General features: G+C 32.9%; 1 protein-coding gene across 3 annotated transcripts in view; it reads right to left on the bottom strand.

Moving 5' to 3' along the window:
- The window catches only part of LOC145295734 (calbindin-32-like), a 250,356-nt gene that overhangs the window by 59,018 nt on the left and 168,518 nt on the right, over positions 1 to 22,820 (bottom strand). For all 3 annotated transcript variants that reach the window (XR_013869885.1, XM_080141493.1, XM_080141492.1), the window contains exons 8-9: positions 18,933 to 18,978; positions 2,571 to 2,627 (exon numbers count right to left, since the gene is read on the bottom strand). Coding sequence is in view for 2 of the 3 variants with exons in the window: in XM_080141493.1 (XP_079997619.1) it covers positions 2,571 to 2,627; positions 18,933 to 18,978 (103 nt within the window). In the remaining variant the exon portion in view is untranslated. The remainder of the gene's footprint in view (positions 1 to 2,570; positions 2,628 to 18,932; positions 18,979 to 22,820) is intronic.

The following is a 22,820-nucleotide window of genomic DNA, read 5'->3' as shown; positions in this document are numbered from 1 at the left end:
CTGCTATGACAAAGAAAATAAATTACCCTGTGAATGTGCAAATTACAAATCCCGAGGTCATATAAAAAACAGCTTTCATATAGTAACTACTTATGAAGGCCCTAAGGTACTTCAAGGATAAAGGTTAATGTGTACCATAATAGAAATTTGATAATAATTTATTATAGAGGCCGGCTCTTCAAGAACCCGTACATGTTGGAGTCAGCCAGGAAGCAGCTTCGTGGCATTGTGTTCCACAAACACACAGCTATAAGTAAAAAAAAAAAAAAAACTCTGCTTATGGATTCTTCGTTTAGATTTTGGCACAGATAGATATTAATGGAAATTGCTGATAGTTGTTGTAGCTAGTCAAGTGTTTGCCATGGACGATTTATCAGGTGTAAATCATAGAGTGAAACCTGTCATGCAAATAACGGTAGGGCAGAAAGAGGCTGGCAACGTCTCTTCTATGAAACAGAGATTGCAGAGAGAAGAAAAGGACATCACCCAACAGATGCTGAAGTCGGCTTTGTACCCTGTTGAGGCGAGAGGCGATGCTCTGAGCAGCTCCTCCTCAGATGTGGCAACAGTACATCATTTTATGATGTACATATACAGATAAAGGATTACATCGGCAGAAAGATACCTATTGGAACGATAGAATGATCCAACAATTTTCCCGGCGATATTGGCAACAGATTTGATGTAAGCATTCCATATCAGATCGGAAGCGAAGGTCAGTCCCAGAAGCGTGTCAAAACATTGTGCTTTCACAATATGAGAACCATACACTTCAATTGGAGCAAGGTGGGGGTCAGAGCGTTGATGATGGAAAGAGAGAAGCTGGATTTTAGATGCATTAAAAGTAACTAGCCAGCTTTTGCCCCATTGCACCACGTGCTCAAGGTCAGAATAGAGTGATCAAAGAGATTTTGATCATTACCGATCATTAAAATGTTGCCATAAATGGTAGTGTCGTCTGCATATATGAATGTGATTTGATGAATCAGGAAAAGAGTTAAGCCTAAGGGATGCCAGCGTTGATACTATGGGTTTCTGATTTCTGCCCATTGACGACTACTCTTATAAACCTATCAAAGAGGAAGGATCTAATGACCGAGAGAACATTTTCAGCTGGAAATCTTGTGAAGTAAATCATACATTTTCTTCATTTATTTTATAAAAATACATTTTCCTCATTTATTTAACTTTCAAATTATTTTTGAAAAAAAAAAAAACCCAAACAAACAAACAAAAAACAGAAAAACCATTGAGAAAATATTGTTTACTACTTGCAAGCATTAGTTTTGTGGCAATTAGGAATTCTCGTCTTGGAAAGTGTATGAAAACTATTCACAACTATTAAGACATTAATAATAATAATAATAATAATAATAATAATAATAATAATATTATTATTATTATTATTATTATTATTATTAATAATAATAATAATAATAATAATAATAATAATAATAATGAATTGTTCTTATTTCTAACAATGTATTTAGTAAATTAATAAAAAGAAACAATCACAGACCGCAGGCTTGTTTTACAATCCACAGCGATTCAAAAAAGTGTCCAAAAATCAAATATACAACAAATAAATGTTACCCTAACCAATAAAAGGTACTTTGCAACCCACCTGCATTGTTTTGGGTTTTGTTTTTAAAGTAGTTTTAAACGCTTTTTATTTCATCTCAAATATTAACTCTTAAATTTCTCAATAATGTAGCTGCCGCCTTGTCCACATTTTTTATTTCTTCTTGCGCTATTTTTCACAAACGTTTTCCTTGAGGAGTAGTTCACCATAAGAGAGCCGGCCGTCACTACCTCCACCCTCGCAAAATATAAACCACCCTTCCCTAAAAAAATAAAAAAATGCAACATGAAAATGACCCCTCCCTCTAAAAAACTCTTTCCTTGCGCGGTCAGAAATCTCCACTTAATATTAGACGAGCGGCATGCTTGTAAAAAAAAAATCCCTTTTTTATTTCTAAAGCAGCAAGTCGTCGGCAGCAAGTTTTCGACTGCTACAATAGACCTGCAACATGTATGGCAAATATACTAATAGATTAGCACAAAACAAGACATTTAATAGCTGATATTTGGACGATAATATCAACACATATAAGTCCATGCATCAGTATTTGCAACAATACATCTTCCCATATCTCTTTTTTTGTCATATATAAAAGTGCTTCAATATCAACGGTTGTTTTGTGTTCTTTTCGCTTGCTATTAATCTCTCATCCCATACATTTCTAATGCAAATGTGTCGAAATTCCAACGTATCTAATGATTGAACTACTGACCGATGATACTGTCATAAAATTTGAGATTTATTTTAAAAACTCAAGAACAATAACAATTAAAAACTAAATCAAATAAAACGATAACCAACGATTAAAGTATAAAATCTTGATTATATAAAGCGTACGACATTCTCCGTGACAGAATCTGCCTGCATGTCAAGTTTGACTGGAATTACATAACTAGTTTCTCATTTTGTAGTTAACAAAGAGACGGCCACTTCAGTTTACTTATATATAGGTAGCACGTAAGCATTTATACGCCATAAGAATACGCACCCGGTCATATAAGGAAAATACCCGGTCCAAATCCTCTTTTGTTAAAGCTTTGTCTCCCTATAAAACAAAACAAAAGAAAATTCAATAAATGAAGATCAACAGAGGAAAATAGATTAATATTTTACATGAAATGTTGAACGGAAACAATTTAAGAATTATATATATAGCGATCATTGAGAAAAGTGTTGTTAAGTAAATAACCTGGAAATTAATAATGATTATATATATATATATATATATATATATATATATATATATATATATATATATATATATATATATATATATACTAGCAAAAATACCCGTCGTTGACTGGGTTCAAAAACAGCCTACAGAAAATGGACTCTGATTTATGAAAGTATGATAGGTTATGAAAAGGAAGGGCTGTAAAGAGATAGCTTCGAATTCGGGGGTATCAAAACCAAAGCAAAATATGATGAAAGTAAAAATAAAATAGATAAACCCCATAATTTATTATACCATACCCGTTCATACTGAAACGCTTATCACAATATTCTGTGGATCTATATTAACAATCCTTGTTAAACTTTGTGACATATTTCCATTCTATGGAGGTCAGGCGCGAACCAACACCCCATAATTTTATTATACCATATTTCTTCAAACTGAAACATAATTATCAAAGTATACTTACGCAGATAGATATGAAAAGTCTTTATTAAAGTTTGTGCCTAATACTATTCTATGGAAGCCAGGTGTAAACGCAGACCCCACAATTTTATTATACCATCCCTATTTAAGTTAAAACATACTATCAAAGTATTATTATGTACATCTATATCAAAAACACTTGTAAACGTTTTTTTTTTATAATTTTAAAATTGTTTATTTCCATACTTTGTGGACCTATATATATATATATATATATATATATATATATATATATATATATATATATATATATATATATATATTGATCCCTTTACAGGTACACATGTGGGTCAGTCTATGACCTATGTATGATAAATTTATTATCCTAAAATATTTACTATTTCAATTATATGTTAAACAGTATATATGTAATAATCCTAGCAACCCAATAAATGGAGTAACTTCATACATATCCATTGCTCAATGTGAGTTTTCACTATAGAATTATCTATAATTTGAAATGTGAAAATACAAATCTAGATAGGTGAAAACAGTTTTGTAGAATGTCTTGTTTCTTATTAACTAAATTATCTTTAGACGCTATTATATGATAAGATTTCAAGATACATAGGTTGTATTTATTTGGTTTATTTAATATGCGCCATTTCAATTCGAACTCTGCGTTGTTTTCATGTAATTCTCTGACAAAATTAGCCAGTGTAATTTGGATATCTTTATAATCATAATTAGTATATATATATATATATATATATATATATATATATATATATATATATATATATATATATATATATATATATGAAAGGGGACTTTTGTTTCTATTATTAGAACTGCACTCTTATATATACTAGTTCTAATTTATCTACAATGTTGCATTTATACACTATATATAAAATTAAACATATTTCTTCTAGAGGTCATTCATTTATAGTTTTACAATTACATTGGGATTCTACTATAGAGTTTAGGGCAATATCCGTTCCGCTATCTTTTATTTTTTAATTTCTTTTGACAGGTTATTGGTATTCAAAAATGATACTTTTATTGTTTTTTTAATGTTATCTAGTATTATAGGAATTTCTTTTCTACAATGCAATAAAATTCCTGAGATATGTTGCCATAAATTTGCTAACTATATAATGGAATTACGTTTCATTTTTTTTTCTTAATGGTGTTATCAATAGTTGGCTGAAGTGGGCCTTATTCAAAGGTTCACATTGTCTGTCACTGCTTTTGTTTACTTTAGATTTAATGTATAGTCGTGCTATATTATACAATGTAGTATGGTCTCATTTACAGACCTAATCTTTACATTTCGATTCGTCATTAATAACATTTGTTTCTCATTCTCAGATGAAGCTAATGAATATTATTTATTTATTATCATTAATTATTATTGTTATTATTATTATTATTGTTATCATTATTATTATTATTATTATTATTATTATTATTATTATTATTATTATTATTATTATTATTGTTCAATGGAAAAACGGTGCTAACAGCAAACAAAGAGGAGGTGGGGGCAGGTTGGCATTAAACATGGAATATTCCAAGGAGATTCGTTATCGCCACTTCTTTTTGTAATGATAATGATGCCACTGAGCATCCACTTAAAGAGAGAAAAACTGGGGTATAACTTTGGATCTGGTGACAGACGCCTCAACCATCTACTGTTTATGGATAATTTGAAAACATTCGGTAGAAATGAAAAGGAAATGGAGAGACTGGTAGAACTTGTGGGGGCATACTCAGAAGACATTGGGATGGAGTTTGGGATTAGTAAATGCGCGGTGCTGGTGATGAAAAGAGGAGTAAAGGTTCATTCGAATGGAATAGTGCTGCCAAATGGAGAAATCATGAAGGAAATAGAAGATACAGGGTATACTTATTTAGGAGTGTTGGAGGATGTAGGCATCATGAACAGAGAAATGAAGAGAAAGTCAGGAAGGAGTATCTTAGAAGAGTGAAACTAATTGCAAAGTCAAAACTGTATGGGGGAAACCTAATGAAAGCAGTGAATGCATGGGCAGTCAGTGTTTTGAGATGCAGTGTGGGAATTTTAGAATGGTCTGATAAGGATTTGCATGTCATGGATATCAAAACAAGAAAAGTTTTAGCAATATTTGGTATATTTCACATTCGAAGTAGCGTAGCAAGGCTGTACCAAAAGAGGAAAGACGGTGGAAGAGGATTGAAAAGTGTAAAAGATTGTGTTAGAACCGAGGAGATGTAGTTGAAGGAGCATGTGGTTAGAAGTGAGGAGTGGATGCTTAAGGTTGTGGCCAATGAAGTGGAGGTATGTGAGACCAAGGCTGATTATGTGAAACGTATGGATAGAGAAAGGGCAGAGGCACTGGCTAGGAAGAAAATGCATGGAAGGTTCTTCCAGGATATAGCAGAAGTGACTGATGAAACATCATGGCAATGGCTAAGAGTACTGAAGCTTTTGTTTGTGCAGCACAAGAGCAAGCATTAGGAACACGATTGTTAAAAAACAGTGGTTCTAGGAGAGGAAGTTGCTGCAAAATGCCGGATTTGTGGTAAGACCTCAGAGTCAAAGGTGCGGAATTGACTCTGAGGTCTTACTACAAATCCGGCAGGGTGTAGTGGACTGGCCCAGAGAGAGTACCGCAAAAGACGATCGCATGGGACTCCGGATATATTGGGAGGTGTGTAAAAGGGTTGAGGTGAAGTGTGCTGGAAAATGGTTTGAGGAGGTTCCTGATGAAGTGAGAACAAGTGAGGATGACAAGGTAGAGGTATGGTGGGACAAAAGTGTCATAACGACCAAGCAATTGGAACATAATCGTCCGGATTTGGTCGTCATTGACAAAGTCTAAAAAAACTTGCAGATTCTCAGTACCTTGGGACAGGAATGTGAGAGAGAAGGAGAATGAGAAGTGGAGCAATTATGCTCCATTGGCCTTGGAGATAAGGCATATACACGGGGTTAAAACACAAATAATCCCGATCGTAGTTGGTACACTAGGAGTAGTATCAAGTCATCTGGAAGGACAATTGAAAAAACTACAAATCCCCGATGTTTTAGGCGGCTTCAGACCTCTGCAATTGTAGGTACCACCAACATTCTTAGGAAAATCCTTGATCTTTAAAGCTCTGGTTTGAAGCCGGGATTGAGGGAAATCTTCTGAAAATGTATCTTATCCCTTTCCAGAGAGACGTTGATAAACGAAATCAGAATTATTATTATTATTATTATTATTATTATTATTATTATTATTATTATTATTATTATCATTAGTGAATACTGCTTTCATAGATCGCAGTTTAAATTATTGTCGATATAAAATCATGTGTAAGTGGCAGCGTTCAAAAGTTTTATCATTTAAGTTTAGTGTTCAAATGTCTGGAAAATGTACTACTCTATCGTTTATATCTTAAGGTTCAACTTAATGAAAAAATGACAGAGCTTTTTTTAGTGTTCTCTTATTTATTATCTTAAAGTTAACAAAAATAAATCATTATTCCCATATAAATCTCCCAGCGTACCTTGCATTTCCTCATATATTTCCTTTAGAATGTAAAGTCCAATCGATAATTTATGATAATGTCAAAGTTACATCCCCTATTTTTTTAGTACATAATTTTTGTTGTATAGAATTAAGGCCCTCCGAGCTAATTCAATAATGTAATTTTCTAATTTTCTTATGTTTGTTTTTTTAGCCATACCAAGGACACTATCTAGTAGGGAAAGAGAAGAGTAATAAGAGTCGGTATATATATATATATATATATATATATATATATATATATATATATATATATATATATATATATATATATATATATATATATATATACAAACAGACACACACATATATATGATTTTCAGAATGTGAAAGATTATATATAACTAGCATGGGTGCCCGGCGTTGCCCGGGTGTTTGGAGGTGTATGCTGAGCAAAAAAAAAAGGGGGTAATTTTTTAAACTTTGACCCCTATTATGACCCCTGAAAATTTATTGTTTTGGGCTCAAATCAAGTTATTAAGTTAGATCCATGTCCACGGAAGCTATATCTAAAATTTAAAGTGTTTAGACCCAAAATTGTCGGAGAAGTTTGGTAGAGTTCTCAAAGCTCAAATCGTTGAACTTTGACCCCTTAATCGCCAAATTTCTGGCTAAAAACCGATCACATAGATTTTTCCAAATCTCAGTACCCTGTATATCAAATTTCGAGTCTGTAGACTAAAAATTGACAGAGTTATTTCGTAGGGAAATGTACATAGACACACACACACACACACACACACACACACTTTCACTTTTATAGATATATAAATTTAAAATTTGAGTCTGACAGAATGACAAAATTATATTGCAAACCGATATATTAAACAAACGAACTTCAAAGAGACAAATGAACACATAAGTAAAAACAATTTGTATTAGAAAACATTTATTATTCCACGTCTTTTTTTTACAGACCTGACGACTGAGGTTCGCTCTTAATAAAAATTGTTTTTTTATAGTCTTAATTTTGACTTCCTTTTTCATAAAAAACTAAAAAAAAAATCAAGAAAGAAAAGAAATTTAATTTTATTTTTTCATTAATTTCTTTCTGTGCAAAGCAATTCTTTCAAACTTACTCTGTTTCCAAAATGTTTTTATTTTATTCCCCTCCCCCTTCATTCATTTTCCTCCGCATCCTGGCAAGATTACTGTACACATAGATTCGAAAAAATAGTCAAAAACAAATATATAAATAAATGTTATCAAAGGCAAGATAAGTTACTTTTCTACCTAACTGGATATCTTTTTTGTGTTTTTATTCAATGTAATATATTTATTCAGCTCGAAAAACATACAGTGTTTACCGATGTGTTGGAAAATTCAAGATGGCGTCTCACACCCTCTTTAACACCGTAAGTTTGGGAAAAGGTGTTATAAATAAAAAACTATACAAAATACTATTAAAAACCCGCCGAATATATGTCAACCTATGTCACGGTAACATATATTGAGCGAGTTTTTAACAGTATTTTAACAGGGCACATCGTAAAAACTGACCCATTAATTTTCTTGAAGTAAAAACTATATCGTTTTTAAACTTTTAAAACTGTACATTATAAAAAGAAAACTGTTCGAGTGATTTTTTTTTTTTTTTTTTTTACATGGGTGTCACCACTTATCAAGGCCCAGAGGCCACTCAAGGATAAGGGTTAATAGGTATACATTAGTCATTGTGATTTTAGCATAGTAAACAGTGGGAATTTTGTAACTTGGATTACTTGAAAAAGAAAACTGTTCGAATGATTGAAAATGAAAACAAAATAACAATGTAAATATATTGATAATAAAAAAACAAAAACAAACGAAGTTTCCGTTTCAGGAACCCGAGTTTAATTTTATGTCGTAATCATTCAACTCGTTAGCGGTTTTATTCAGCGATTAGGGATAACCATACGACATATCTAATTACCAAAGCGATTTTTTTTTTATTTTTTCTTTTTTATTAAAACTAAACCTGTTTAGTTTTAATGAACCAATTTTTTTAAAGCCAACACTTTAGTTATTTTGAGAGCGTGCAACTGCACCCGAAAGGTTGATTAGGAAACTCCAAATCCTTTTATGACTCGGAAAAAAAAGGGCTTTTTTATCGGCTTAAATGATAAACTAATGTTAAATATTAGTATTTGCCATCGATTCTGAAATAAAATGAAATCCTGACATTGTGATCATTTTTGCAGGTGTTATGTGCAAAATATTGAAATAAGAATGTTTAAATTCAATTATTGTAATTTAAGTCTTTAAGTTTAAAGTCGATTTTATTTATAAAATATCTTTTTAGAAATCAATCTCAAAAACAATCTGAACAATAAATCTCTTTTGTTATGGCTAAGTTTTTGTCAAGGGTAGAAATTATAATAGACAAGTATTCATCCATGATGACATTTTACCGATTTCCTGGTTTACAGGTATTCTTGCTAAATTTCTTCGAAAGAATTGACATAAACAATACTTCAACTAAATACGTATATTTCATGCAATAATGACTTTTATTTCTTCTGACTTTTCCTAAACTAAACATAAAACATCGGTTAGGGTTAGTTTAACATTCTGTAAAAGTACCTTCCGTTTTTTTTTTGTTTGTTTTTTTTTGTACTTCTGCAGAGAAGGTAAAAAACCGATAAAAACTGGATATATTTTTCGTGTTTTTATTCAATTTAACATGTTTATTCAGCTCGAAAAGAATACAGTGTTTACCGATGTGTTGGAAAATTCAAGATGGCGTCTCACACATTCTTTAACACCGTAAGTTTGGGAAAAGGTGTTATAAATAAAAAACTATACAAAATACTATTAAAAACCCGCCGAATATATGTCAACCTATGTCACGGTAACATATATTGAGCGAGTTTTTAACAGTATTTTAACCGGTTTTTTATTTATTACACCTTTTTCCAAACTTACCGTGTTAAAGAGAGAATCGGCCGCCATCTTGAATTTTCCAATACATCGGTAAACACTGTATGCTTTTCGAGCTGAATAAACATGTTAAATTGAATAAAAACACGAAAAATTTGCCTTTGATAACATTTATTTGTTATATATTTGTTTTTTGGCAACTTATTCGAATCTATGTGTACAGTAATACAAACCCGAAATGAATTTAAGACCACGAGTGAAATGAGAAAAAGAAGTCAGCGGGTTTGGTTGCCATAACAACGTGACGGTAGTGAACGTGTGTGTGTGCGTGTGTGCGCGTATTTCGTGTAGTTTAGTATTTTTTTGCGTAGTTTAGTATTTTTCGTGTAGTTTAGTATTTTGTGTGCGCGTATTTCGTGTAGTTTCGTATTTTTTTAATTTGTAAATAACAAGTTATTAAAAAATTAAACCCTTCCAAGATGGACAATAAATAAAGCCATAATATTTTATGGTAAAGGTAAGAGCGTAGAAACGATTGTTTTTTAGGAGATGTGATTATTGGATTAACCAATCAGAAATCGTCTGTGGCACACACACATCTCTGTTTTTATAGATATATATAGAAGATAGATATAGATATAGATAGATAGAAGATAGAAGATAGATTAAATGTTAAATAGATTTTGTAAATAGTACAGTTGAAATGATTAGAATATTTCCAATATGTAATAAGGTCGAGGTAATTAGTTAAAGAGATTTAATATAATGTGATATGCAAATGAGCATAAGTCATTCGATATGGGGGTTGTTTGTATATAAAGAAATTAGGCACAGACTCTTATGTCTCCTATAACAGAAACATCCTAAAATGGGTTCTAATGTTTCTCTACCAGGAGAGATCTACCCTCTTACCTCCTTTATATTTCTTTGATGATGGAGAGCTGTACACACAGACAGAAACACACGAACCCTATTACTTTATAAAAATATAGATAAATTCCACAGCCAAACAACGTTGCAGCCCACAAGAGCCATGGCAGTCAACGAACCGGAAGTCCAAGACTCGAGTTTCGCCCTCATATATACTAGCAAAAGTACCCGTCGTTGACTAGGTTCAAAAATGGACTCTGATTTATGAAAGTCTGATAGGTTATGAAAAGGAAGAGTTGTAAAGAGATAGCTTCGAATTTGGGGGTATCAAAACCAAAGCAAAATATGATGAAAGTAAAAACAAAATAGATAAACCTCATAATTTATTATACCATACCTGTTCACACTGAAACACTTATCACAACATTCTGTGGATCTATATTAAAAAACCTTGTGACATATTTCCATTCTATAGAGGTCAGGTGCGAACGCACACCCCATAATTTTATTATACTATATTTCTTCAAACTGAAACATAATTATCAAAGTATACTTACGCAGATAGATATGAAAAGTCTTTATTAAAGTTTGTGCCTATTTCCATTCTATGGAGGCCAGTGCGAATGCAGACCCCACAATTTTATCATACCATCCCTATTTAAGTTAAAACATACTTATCAAAGTATTATTATGTACATCTATATCAAAAACACTTGTAAACGTTTTTTTTTTTTTTAATTTTCATATTTTTTATTTCCATACTTTGTGGACCAAGCACGAACGAAAACCCACAATTTTAATGAACACCGTTCTGCAGGATCAAAATACCCATTCCTGTGTCTCGATACATCTTCTATCATTATATGTAATCAGTTTTTTAAAATAGTCAACCATATAGGAGCCTATTCGTGACCACACACACACACACACATTAAGCTTTATATTATAGATATATACATATGTGTGTGTGTGTGTGTGTGTGTGTGTATATATATATATATATATATATATATATATATATATATATATATATATATATATATATATATATATATATATTGCTTTAAACACAATAGCCGGCAAAACCCAACAGACTCATCAGGATGATAAAATAAATAAATTGATCATAAAATAAATTAATAAATAAAATATCTCGTAAGAACCGACTTAATGGGGTGTATATGTAAATTTAACCGAGGAAGAGGGGGGGGGGAAACGGGAAAGACGGATGGGAATGCGAATAAAATATGTACAATCATATAAAATATATGTACAAGTGGGAGCAAAGTGAGGGGGGAGGGGTTAAAATATATCCCCAAATAAGTCTAATTATCTAACGAACTCCTTCTGTCGACAGAGACAGTCTGCATAGAGACTGACTCCAAAATCTGCAAGTGATTTTGAGAATCATCCCGATTTTTTTTTTTTTTTAACATAGGCGTCACCACTTATCAAGGCCGATCGGCCACTCAAGGATAAGGGTTAAAGAGTGTAGAGTAGTCAAAAGGACAATATAGTAATCAATAGTAATGGAAGTTCGGTAAATTTGTTAACTTAAGTGGAACGGCTCATCAGAAATTTGTTCACGTTGGACTTGAAGACAACCATATTATAGACAGCTGGAAAGCAGGAAAACGGAAGACAATTCCACAGGTGTGTAGTTCTAAGAAAGAAGCTTTGATCATGGAATCTATGTTTAGGTTTAGGTACAGATAAAGAGTGGGGAAAATTATTGATAATGTTTTCAGCTAGTCTAGTGTTTCTTGTGAAAGTTTGGCGAGGGGGGACCATAGATTGAAGCTCAGTCGAATACTTCCATGAAAATAACGATAAAGCTGAGACAAACTCGCAACATCTCTTCTGTGAGATAGAGGTTGCAGCGAAGTCTATTTTGAACCCTATCAAGGCAGGACAAGTCTATTTTGAACCCTATCAAGGCAGGACAATCTTTTCTAGCAGCTCCTGCCCATATGTGGCAACAGTATTCCATCCTTGGACGTATCTGGCTCTTATATAGATAGAGAATTGCATCAACAGTGAGATATCTACTGGATCGATAGAAAGATCCGACCATTTTTCCAGCGGCCTTGGCAACAGATTTGATGTACGTATTCCATTTAAGATCAGGAGTAAAGGTCAAGCCCAGAAGCCTGTCAAAACTTGAGGCCTCCCCAAGACGAGAGCCATTCATTTTAATTGATGCCAGATGGGGATTAGAACGTTGATGATGTAAAGATAGAAGCTTGGTTTTAGATGCATTAAAAGTAACCAGCCACTCCTTTCCCCATTGTACAACGTGATCAAGATCAGAGGAGAGAGAATCGGAGAGAACTTGGTCGTTTACTGTCTTAGATGTGCTACCATAGATGGTAGTGTCGTCAGCAAAAATGTCTACGAATGATGTAAGGATGTGATTTGGAAGATCATTAATGTAGATCAGGAAGAGAGTTGGGCCCAGGATGGACCCCTGAGGGCCTCCAGCATTTATACTGTGAGCTTCTGATTTTTGCCCATCAACTACTACTCTTATGAACCTATCAGAGAGAAATGATTTAATAATTGAGAAGACATTTCCAGCTATACCATAGCTGGAGATCTTGTGAAGTAAACCTTCATGCCATACCCTATCAAAGGCCTTTGATATGTCAAGAGCAATTGCCCTAGAAAGGTTGCCTCTGTCGAGAGATTCGCTAATCCTATGAGATATAACTGTAAGCACATCTGCTGTAGATCTAGCAGAACGGAAACCATACTGCGTGTCACTAAGAAGGTTATTTTTGCTGAGATGGTTGATTACTTCTCTATTTAACACAGATTCCAGTAACTTACTCATGATGCACAGGAGACTTATTGGCCTGTACTGAGAGGGAGATGAACGATCACCTGAATTCTTAAATACAGGACATACTGATGAGGTTTTCCAGGGTGATGGGAAACAATTTTCCTTAAGACAACGTTTAAACAGTTTTGTAAGTATGGGTGCTAGTTCTGGTTGAATTTTTTTGAGTACTATAATTGGAATACCGTCAGGGCCGGTTGCTTTACTGGAATCAAGGTTTTTGATTAGCTTGGCAACATCACATACAGATATTTGTATATCACATAGTGTGTTTTCTGATACAGAAGGAAATATTGGGGGTTGGCGGCCTTGGTCGCAAAGGGTAGAATTGGCTACAAAGTTCTTGGCAAAGAGTTTTGCTTTGTCTGATGCTGACGAGATTTACTCAGGTCCATTGATGAGAGTTGGGATAGAGCACACGCTTCTGTTCAGGATTCTGTTTGCAATTTGCCAAAACTGGTGGGAACCAAGCCGCTGCTCAGCTACTTTGGACTTGACGGACTGAGCATACAACTCTCTTGCGTTCTTTATTACTTTCTTACAATGGTTGCTGGCAGTCCTGAAAGCGGCTTTAGTTTCCATACATCTATTACGTTGGAAGCAGTGGAAAAAGTGATTTCTGTGTGCAGTAGCAGCAGCTCATTCTGGAGAAAACCATGGCTGGCTGTTAGGTTTTTGCTGGAACATTTTCGAGGGTATGAAATTGTCTATACCTACACATCCTTTTTAAACATGGAACACAGAGGAAGATCCGATATAAATGTACGGAAACTATCCCAGTCAGCCATAGTGTATCGATATACTGTACGATGGAGAGGTATGTCTGAGGACTTATTACATTTCATTTTTATCTTATCCAACTGAGTGGTCGGAAGAGCCAAGAGGAGACAGAACGGAAACTGAACATAGTTCAGGGCATGTTGTGAGAAAAAGGTCTAGGAGACTTGCATACTGGCCGTCATTGTCGGGCACACGGGTGGGTTCGTGAACAATCTGAGTGAGGTCATAAGCAATGGAGAAATCATGACAGAATCTCCCCTCATCATCGGTCTTGTTTGAGTGGGTCAACCATTCCACATTGTGAACATTGAAGTCTCCACATACGTGAATGTTAGCTGAAGGATATGCTGATAGGACTTGGTCAATTTTCTCAGATATGCTTTTAAAGATAGTAACTCCGCTGTTATGGGGGCGATAGAGAGTAAATATAAATGCCGTAGTGTGAGCTAGTGCTACTCGGAAGCACATATAGGGTAAGTTAGGATCTTCTCTGGAGATGTCCCTACCACATGGAAAGCCATCTTTTATATAGGCACATATTCCATGTCCATGGCGATCTTGGGGATAAGATTTGGAAGTTAGGTTAGAGTATCCTTTAATTACGAACTCATTTAGGGAAATAGTCTGTCCAATTCCAGTTTCGCTTAAAAATAAAAGGTCTGGTTTAGTCTCCTGTAATTGGGCTTCAACCTCTGGAAGGTTAGAACGTAGACCCCTGATGTTGGAGAAGGAGACATGGTAGTGGGGGTCTAGGTTGGAAGTTTCAGATCCGGGTTTAATCGTGTATTTTTTATTGAAACTTGTCATGATGGAATTTTGGAGTTTGTGGACTAGGTCGTCAGACTTGCTTAGAGCAGGACAGAGAGGGGAAACAAAGAGAGAAAAGTAACGAAGAATTTTTTTTTTTTGTAGCACATGATAAGGTAAAGCCGTAACAATTACCCACTAGTATGGCATCGAGAGGCCCCACCAGAGACTACTGCATGGTCCAGAATCCATTCACCAAATGGCAATACAGCAGTCCCAGTACTTTGCGCCTGCTGATAGGACAGCCTCCTTAGTGGTTAATCCAAGGTTCGGGTCCCTGACTATCAGGCGGATAACGTCAGCACAGATAAAACGTTTACCCCCAGCACCCTTACTAGTGACATAGCTACAAGGATAGACATAGAACAGAAAATTTCCTCCATCTCTGTCGACTGTTCACGCAAAATACTGCCAACCTAGAATACAGCTTTTTCTACTCCCTTTGTCAGAAAAATCACTCATTAAAAAAATGAGGACTGAGTGACAAATAAAGAGAAGCGAGAGTAACGGGAGCTGCCGACAACGCTTCCACAAAACGTTCTCTACTCTCCTTTAAAAAAAAAAAGAAAATAAAATCTATTAAGTATTGTACTTAATAAAAGTCCAACTGGCGAGTGTTTTTAAAGGGAACGTATGGTGATAGATTCACTTCTCACGAATTAACAATGAATACAATTTCCTAATCTGTTCATGCAATCAACATGGTAGATATAATAAACATTTATGACGAGAAAACGCTATCATTAAATAAAACAATCAGGAGATAAAAATATAAATTAAGTACTGAAATAGAATGTAGTTATTAATTTAGAAATTAAACATAAAAATTAAAATACACTTATCTCGAACACGCATTAGTCTCCAGAGTGCAAACTGATTTTATACACATTGGCACACGCTGGATTTTCATGGAGGTGTTGGCCAATGGCAGATTACAATGTGGAAGAAAGGGAGTAAGAGCGACGAGGCGACAGGAGTTCGTTAGATCATTAGACTTATTTCCCCCTCCTTCCCTCCGTTAAATTTACATGTCTAGGTGTATCAGAATTTTTGTAGGAATTTTTGACACCCCTAACACGAAACTGCGAATAAAATATAAAAAACTCATAATTTCTCCTTTAAAAGTGGGTTGTTTATTTTCTTTATGGATTATAATTTCAAAATAAACTATTAAAGTTGTTTTAAAAGTAATAGAAATATTTTTTTTAAATTTTTTAAAAAACAGTAATGAATTTTACGAACTAAATATTTTTCAATTTTTAAACTTTAAAAATCTATCAAAATTTTTCTATTGATTCTATTTTTACGATATTTTCAGGGTCAATGTAAAATTTTATGCTCTTTCCAATAAACTGAATATAATATTTCAGACAAACGTTTTTTCTTAAATTCACGGCCCCCATTTCAAGTGTCTATTATTTTTAATAGACACTTAAAAATTAATTTACTCACCAAAGTTTTATATATCACAAATTGAAGATGTTTCGCAATGCTTTCCCCGCTTTAACCTTTATCATCGAGTTCCAAATGCATATCTTTCGAAGCATGGCCACCGAGATGCAGATCATTATTGTTTTTACCCGAAAAATGCCACCCGGGGTATCTTAGAAACCGTGTTTTCCTAAATATGAAATCCGCAATATTTTTGTCAGAGCACACGATCCGAAATATACAAGGCTAGATTCGTGCGATACACACATGTATATTGATGTATATTAAGCCTACCATACGTATTGATTAATGGTCATTTACTGATCACTATTTCTTAGACATTCTGAATTTTAATCAATCATTTCATTCCAAATAAATCTAAAAGAATGTATCAGAATTTAGAATATGAATTCTTTTATATATTGAAATTTTATTCTTTCGCCATTATTTTAAATTCATCTAATTTATTCTTTAAACAAATGTACATTCTCCATTGATAAATGAGGGGAAAGAATTATGCTTCGCTTATGATCTCGCTAATAACGCCCCAATCAGTGAAGTTAAAAAAGAAAGAAGAAAATGTCAGAAACTGGATTGTTTTAAATAAAAAAAATAAAATGAAAGAAAGAATTTATCAATCGGTATAAAGAAAAAAAAAAGGATGAAAACGACAAAAAAATGTCTCATTATAAAAATAGAATGAATTATTTCTTTCCGGATTCATTTCAGGACTGTTTGACATGCCATTTAGTTTCTCCCTTCTCGTAAACACTTGAAATGTCCTAGCATAGTTTTCGCTAATGTAACGAAAGTCTCTCTCTCTCTCTCTCTCTCTCTCTCTCTTCCCCACTTCTCTCTCTCTCTCTCTCTCTCTCTCTCTCTATATATATATATATATATATATATATATATATATATATATATATATATATACAGAGTGAGAAGGATAAAATTGTTGTAATACAAAAGATGACATGATTCCACTTCCGTTTAATGAAAACCGGGTTTCTTTTCTTGTTGCAGACCATCTATTAGTTGACCAGTTGTGTACAAATCCCAAGAGCGATAAAACTTTCTATGATGTCTGAAAGGGACTCAATGTTCAATTAGCGAAATTGGAGATGCGCTGCTGTAGGTGTATCAGAATTTTTGTAGGAATTTTTGACACCCCTAACACGAAACTGCGAATAAAATATAAAAAACTCGTAATTTCTCCTTTTAAATGGGTTGTTTATTTTCTTTATGGATTATACTTCCAAAATAAACTATTAAAGTTGTTTTAAAAGTAATAGAAATATTTTTTTATTTTTTAAAAAACAGTAATGAAATTAATTGAATTTTACGAGCTCAATATTTTTCAATTTTTAAACTTTAAAAATCTATCAAAATTTTTCTATTGATTCTATTTTTACGATATTTTCAGGGTCAATGTGAAATTTTATGCTCATTCCAATAAACTGAATATAATATTTTAGAGAAATGTTTTTTTTTTAATTCACCCCCCCCATTTTCAAGTGTCTATTAAAAAGTAAATAATTAATTTACTCACTAAAGTGTTATATATCACAAATTGAAGAGAAAAGGTCAATAAATAATATATTCAAATTTAAAACAAAAAAGTAGTGTTTTTTAGAAATTTACCTGTAAAGTTCGAAGTTTAAAACCTTTTATTTTTTTTAAACCACGTTGTCTGTTTTTTCTTTTGTTTTTTTTTAAATGAAACTTTGGTCCTTGCTCCTTTAATTGAAAAAAAAAATAGGGCTTGAATTACGTTTTTCGAGTAGTTATTAGCTTGGAAAGACAGGGGGTCGAATAATTCACGCCTCCCATTTTGAAACGTCTATTAAAAAGTAAATAATTAATTTACTCACCAAAGTGTTATACATCACAAATTGAAGAGAAAAGGTCAATAAATAATATATTCAAATTTAAAACAAAAAAAGTAGTGTTTTTTAGAAATTTACCTGTAAAGTCCGAAGTTTAAAACCTTTAAAAAAAAACCCACGTTGTTTGTTTTTTTGTTTTTCTTTTTAATGAAACCTCGGTCCTTGCTCCTTTAATTAAAAAAAATTATGGCTTGAATTACATTTTTCGAGGAGTTATAAGCTTAGAAAGACGGGGTGGAATTATTCACTATTTTTCACGAAATTTCTGACACACCTACACGTACACCCCGTTAAGTCTGTTCTTACGAGATATTTTATGATTCACAATTAACTCCTGATAAGTCTGTTGATGAAAGGGGGCACCTCGGGTTTTGTCGGCTATGCTTTTTTTTACAAGGTAGTCACCACTTATCAAGGCCCGGAAGCCACTCGGGGATAAGGGTTATTGTGTGTACAGTACGTTAGTATTGGAGATTGGAGCAATGCATAAATTTTGTACAGTTAAACAATTATATATATATATATATATATATATATATATATATATATATATATATATATATATATATATATATATAAAATAGAAATGAAAATGGATATCGTGTTTGAAATCAGCCTAAAGCACCTACTTTAATGCTTACATAAATTCTTCCAATGTTATTTTATTGTGTCTAAAAACATGTGATTATTTGTATTTCAAATAGAAAGGCATATAACTTACCTTAAACATCGGCCGACAAAGAAAATTTTCTTTCACAGGCAAAAGTCTAGAAAGAAAAATATATAAATATATATAAAGAGAGATGTAGACACATTTTTGAAATATTGATTTCGTATGGTATTTTTAGAACTAAAAAAAAAACATAAATTTCGGAAAAAATTCGATTTTCAAGGCAAATATTTTTTATTCATCATGTCCAAGGCATGTTAAAGAAGCTTGTAGGTTCAAAGAAGGTGATATCATGTCATTTCAGCGCCATTAAACACTAGTTTTGAATAAAAAAAAAATATGTAAACATATTTTAAAAACATTGTTTTCATATGATAATATTTTTTAGAAATTAAAAAAATAATAATGTGTTGTTGTTTCTTGTTAACATAAATAAAAATTATTTAAAAAGAAATTCGGAATGAAATTCCATTTTTAAAGCAAATTGAATTTTATCCCGAAAGTCTAATTTTAAAATAAATTTTATTTGCTTTATAACAAAAACAAACAAAAAACATTGATATTGTTTTTTTTTTTTAATTTCTAAAAAATATTATCATACGAAAACAATGTTTTAAAAATGTGTCTACATATCTCTTGATTAAAAACTAGCGATTAATCGTTTGGCATAATTTGACTTTCTTTGACTTCATAAATTTGCCCACCTAACATTCTAAAGAAAAAAAATTGTCTATGTTTAAAATAAATTTTATTTATTTTAACAATAAAAGACACTTTTTTTCAATTTTTACGTACATAGACACGCAAAAACTACCCGCAAAGCAGCAGACAAATAACGTAACGGTTAGAAACGCCAACTATCGTTTGTGAAACAGTACTGTATGTGGATGACTATAATGCTCCCTATCTTGGTTTGAACATATTGGGAAGTGATATACAAAATATTTTTTTTTATTCAAAACTAGTGTTTAATGGCGCCGAAATGACATGAAATGACCTTTGAACCTACAAGCTTCTTTAACATACCTTGGACATGATGAATAAAAACATTTGCCTTGAAAATCGAATTTTTTCTCGAAAGCGTATTAAGCGAGTCTCTTTGTGTAAACAAATTGAGCTTAGGCGTTTGGACAATGTCAAAACATTGTTAATTCACTACTCGCATAGCAGCAGCTGAATATAGCGTAACAGAAGAGCCGACTATCAGGGCTGGGGAGTCAGGACTCTGAACATCCAACTCCTACAAATTTTTAGAACCGACACCGACTCCGGCTCTTATTAAAAAAAAATAAGCATTAAATATTTTTTTATATAATTTTCTTATTTTATGTCACGCCGTAAAAGTAGCGTCAATTTGGATTGAGCCTTCATTTCCTTATTCTTGAAATATAACATTATTTTCAGAGGATCACCTTTAGGTACTTCACCCACATTTGAAAAATAATCTGCTCTTTTGAAAAATGTTATTTACCCAAAAGTAACGTCACATTGCTTCAGTTAGAATTGAGGGATCGAGCCATATAGCTGTTACTTTTACTTTCTGCGTACTCGTAAAATGTTTTAAAGATATTATAGGAGCTTTTTAGACACTATAATAAAAATGCATTTTTAGACCCATAGGGGTAGACTCTATCCTTAAATAAGACTTGTGCCAGGATAGAACAGCTGGTCGCATGCATAATGTTATTGTTTTGGTTTGGCTTACAGACAAAGGATGACAGGAGATATGCGTTGCCCTTTATTCGAGAGGCTGAGAAAGAAAACGTTTTTTAAGTGACCTACCTTGAAAAAATGTGACTTAAGATACAATAGGGGAATATTTCCCTAATTTTCTCCATCGCAAAGACTCCCAACCTCTTCATGTTAAGAACGGCTTTCGGAATAGACATCCTAACCTCCCCATGTTAAGAACAGCTATTGGAATAGGCACCCCATTTTGTGAGGGGGTGTCAAAATATTTGCCCCAAATTTAACCTTATAAGGATACCCACCTACAAATATTATAAATGAACAAAAAAATTGGGGAGGTAGTGTTGGTCGGATAGAATTTGATTTGTTCCTCATGTGGCGTACAAATCTGGCGCCCACTAATTTAAAGTGCATAATACAATATCTTGAAAAACTACTTGTATCTGCCAAATATAAATGAGATTTTCTTAATCAGCAAAGTCGCATTTTAAAGAAAATTGTGGCGATGGAGATAAGAAAAAATTTGCCTATAAAATAAAAGCATAAACAAAGGTAATGTATGTGCAGTACCGATAACCAGTCCAGAAAAGAAAAGTAAACAAAATATTCCACAGGAAGTCTAAAATCAGACATAAAGGCTATCGGAATAAACACCCCATTTTGTGAGGGGAGGTTGTCAAAGTATTTGCTCCAAACGTAACCTTGATAATCGTTGTCAGGATACCTACCCGCAAACACTATAAACCAACAATGAAATTGGAAGGTGGTAGTATAAAAGAAAACAAGCATCGTGTAAGGTTCGCTAAGTCTGAAATCGAAAAATAAACGATGGTACCTATTCATATATTTTTCAGGGTTTGTTTTTGTTTGTGTGGGTGAATGTGTGCATAGGTAAGTCTAAAGTTATCAGTATTTCATTTTCTGATTATGACCGGTCATTAGGTTTGTATTTGGTTGATTTTTTTTAAACGATTGCCTCATGTAGAGAGTGTCGCCATATTTGAAAAGTTCTGGAGCATTTGTTTATGCATTAAAATGTAGATTCCTGAATAATCGAATTTTCAGCTCTCAGCCAATAGGAATGAGCGGAATTTGAGAAAGGGGAATTTATTATTTTTGAAATGGGAAATGGAAAGATCATGTTATGTCTATGAGTTTATGATTCAGTTACAAAGCACGCATCTGTAAAATGCGTGTATTTGCTCCCGGTTTTGACTGGTGGCGGCAGAAGGACTTATTATTTGGGGGAAAATAGGAACTACTTCCTCTAAAGATGCTATGATTGTGATGGTGTTGCTTCTAGGATGAAGTGTAGGATTTTATTATAACGACTAAATGTGTCTAAAATATCATTATAGAGTTACATAAGATGGTGGCTTATAGTCTAGATATAAGAAATCTGTTGTTGCAAACCTACGGTACTTTAGTCCAGAGGGGAATTTCTGCAATCAAAATATTATACATGGAGATTAGTATAAATTTAATTTATTAATTAATATAAATTTATTTCAGTTCTTGTTGGGCTAGAGAAAAATAATAAAATAAAGTTTTTTGATTTAATTAATTGCGAGCAATCAAAAATAGTGATTTAAAAATTCAATAGCAGTTTATTATAAAGAAAAAATAAATTTCAGTAGGTTATATTAGAAAAATTAATATTCTGGCCTATTATATGATATAGTAAAGATAATTTTAAATATATATATAGTGAAGATTAAGAATGTAATGATTAATAATTAAAGATTAGAATTAAAAATGTAAAAAATTAAATTAGAATTTTTTTATAAATGCTTCATTTTTAACGGACAAAAAAGGGAGGCAGAATTATATGGCAATAGTTAAGCCAGTGTGTAGAAAAAAACAAAACAAAATAGACATCTAAAAGGCAACATCGGCGCGAGCGTTTGTGTATATCCATGAAAGGTATTTGGGGTGGGGGTTCTCGCGTTGGTTAGATTCCCGGAGACGTTTTCTTATACTTCCTAGATCGTAATATCTCAGATTCGCAAACAAACATCGTCTCTATCTTTTTTTTTTTCTATCGCGTTTTTAAAAATTCCCTCCTTTCGAGTGTTTGTTTGCTTTTTCATATAAATAAAGCAAAACTATTCTAACGCAATCATAAACTCCCGGCCTTCGCCTGGGTAGTATCTGTTTCTGTTCTGTAATTCGTCCTGGATCAATGTAGGGGAAACCCTTCATAATGAGACAATTACTATTTATTTGGATACCGCTAGAGTGTCCCTTTTT

Source organism: Euprymna scolopes, chromosome 2, assembly GCF_053919585.1.
Source record: "Euprymna scolopes isolate OS-2025 chromosome 2, ASM5391958v1, whole genome shotgun sequence".
Classification (NCBI taxonomy): Eukaryota; Metazoa; Mollusca; class Cephalopoda; order Sepiida; family Sepiolidae; genus Euprymna; species Euprymna scolopes.
The sequence above is the reverse complement of the archived record's forward strand: the minus strand, read 5'-3'. Positions and strand labels throughout refer to the sequence as shown.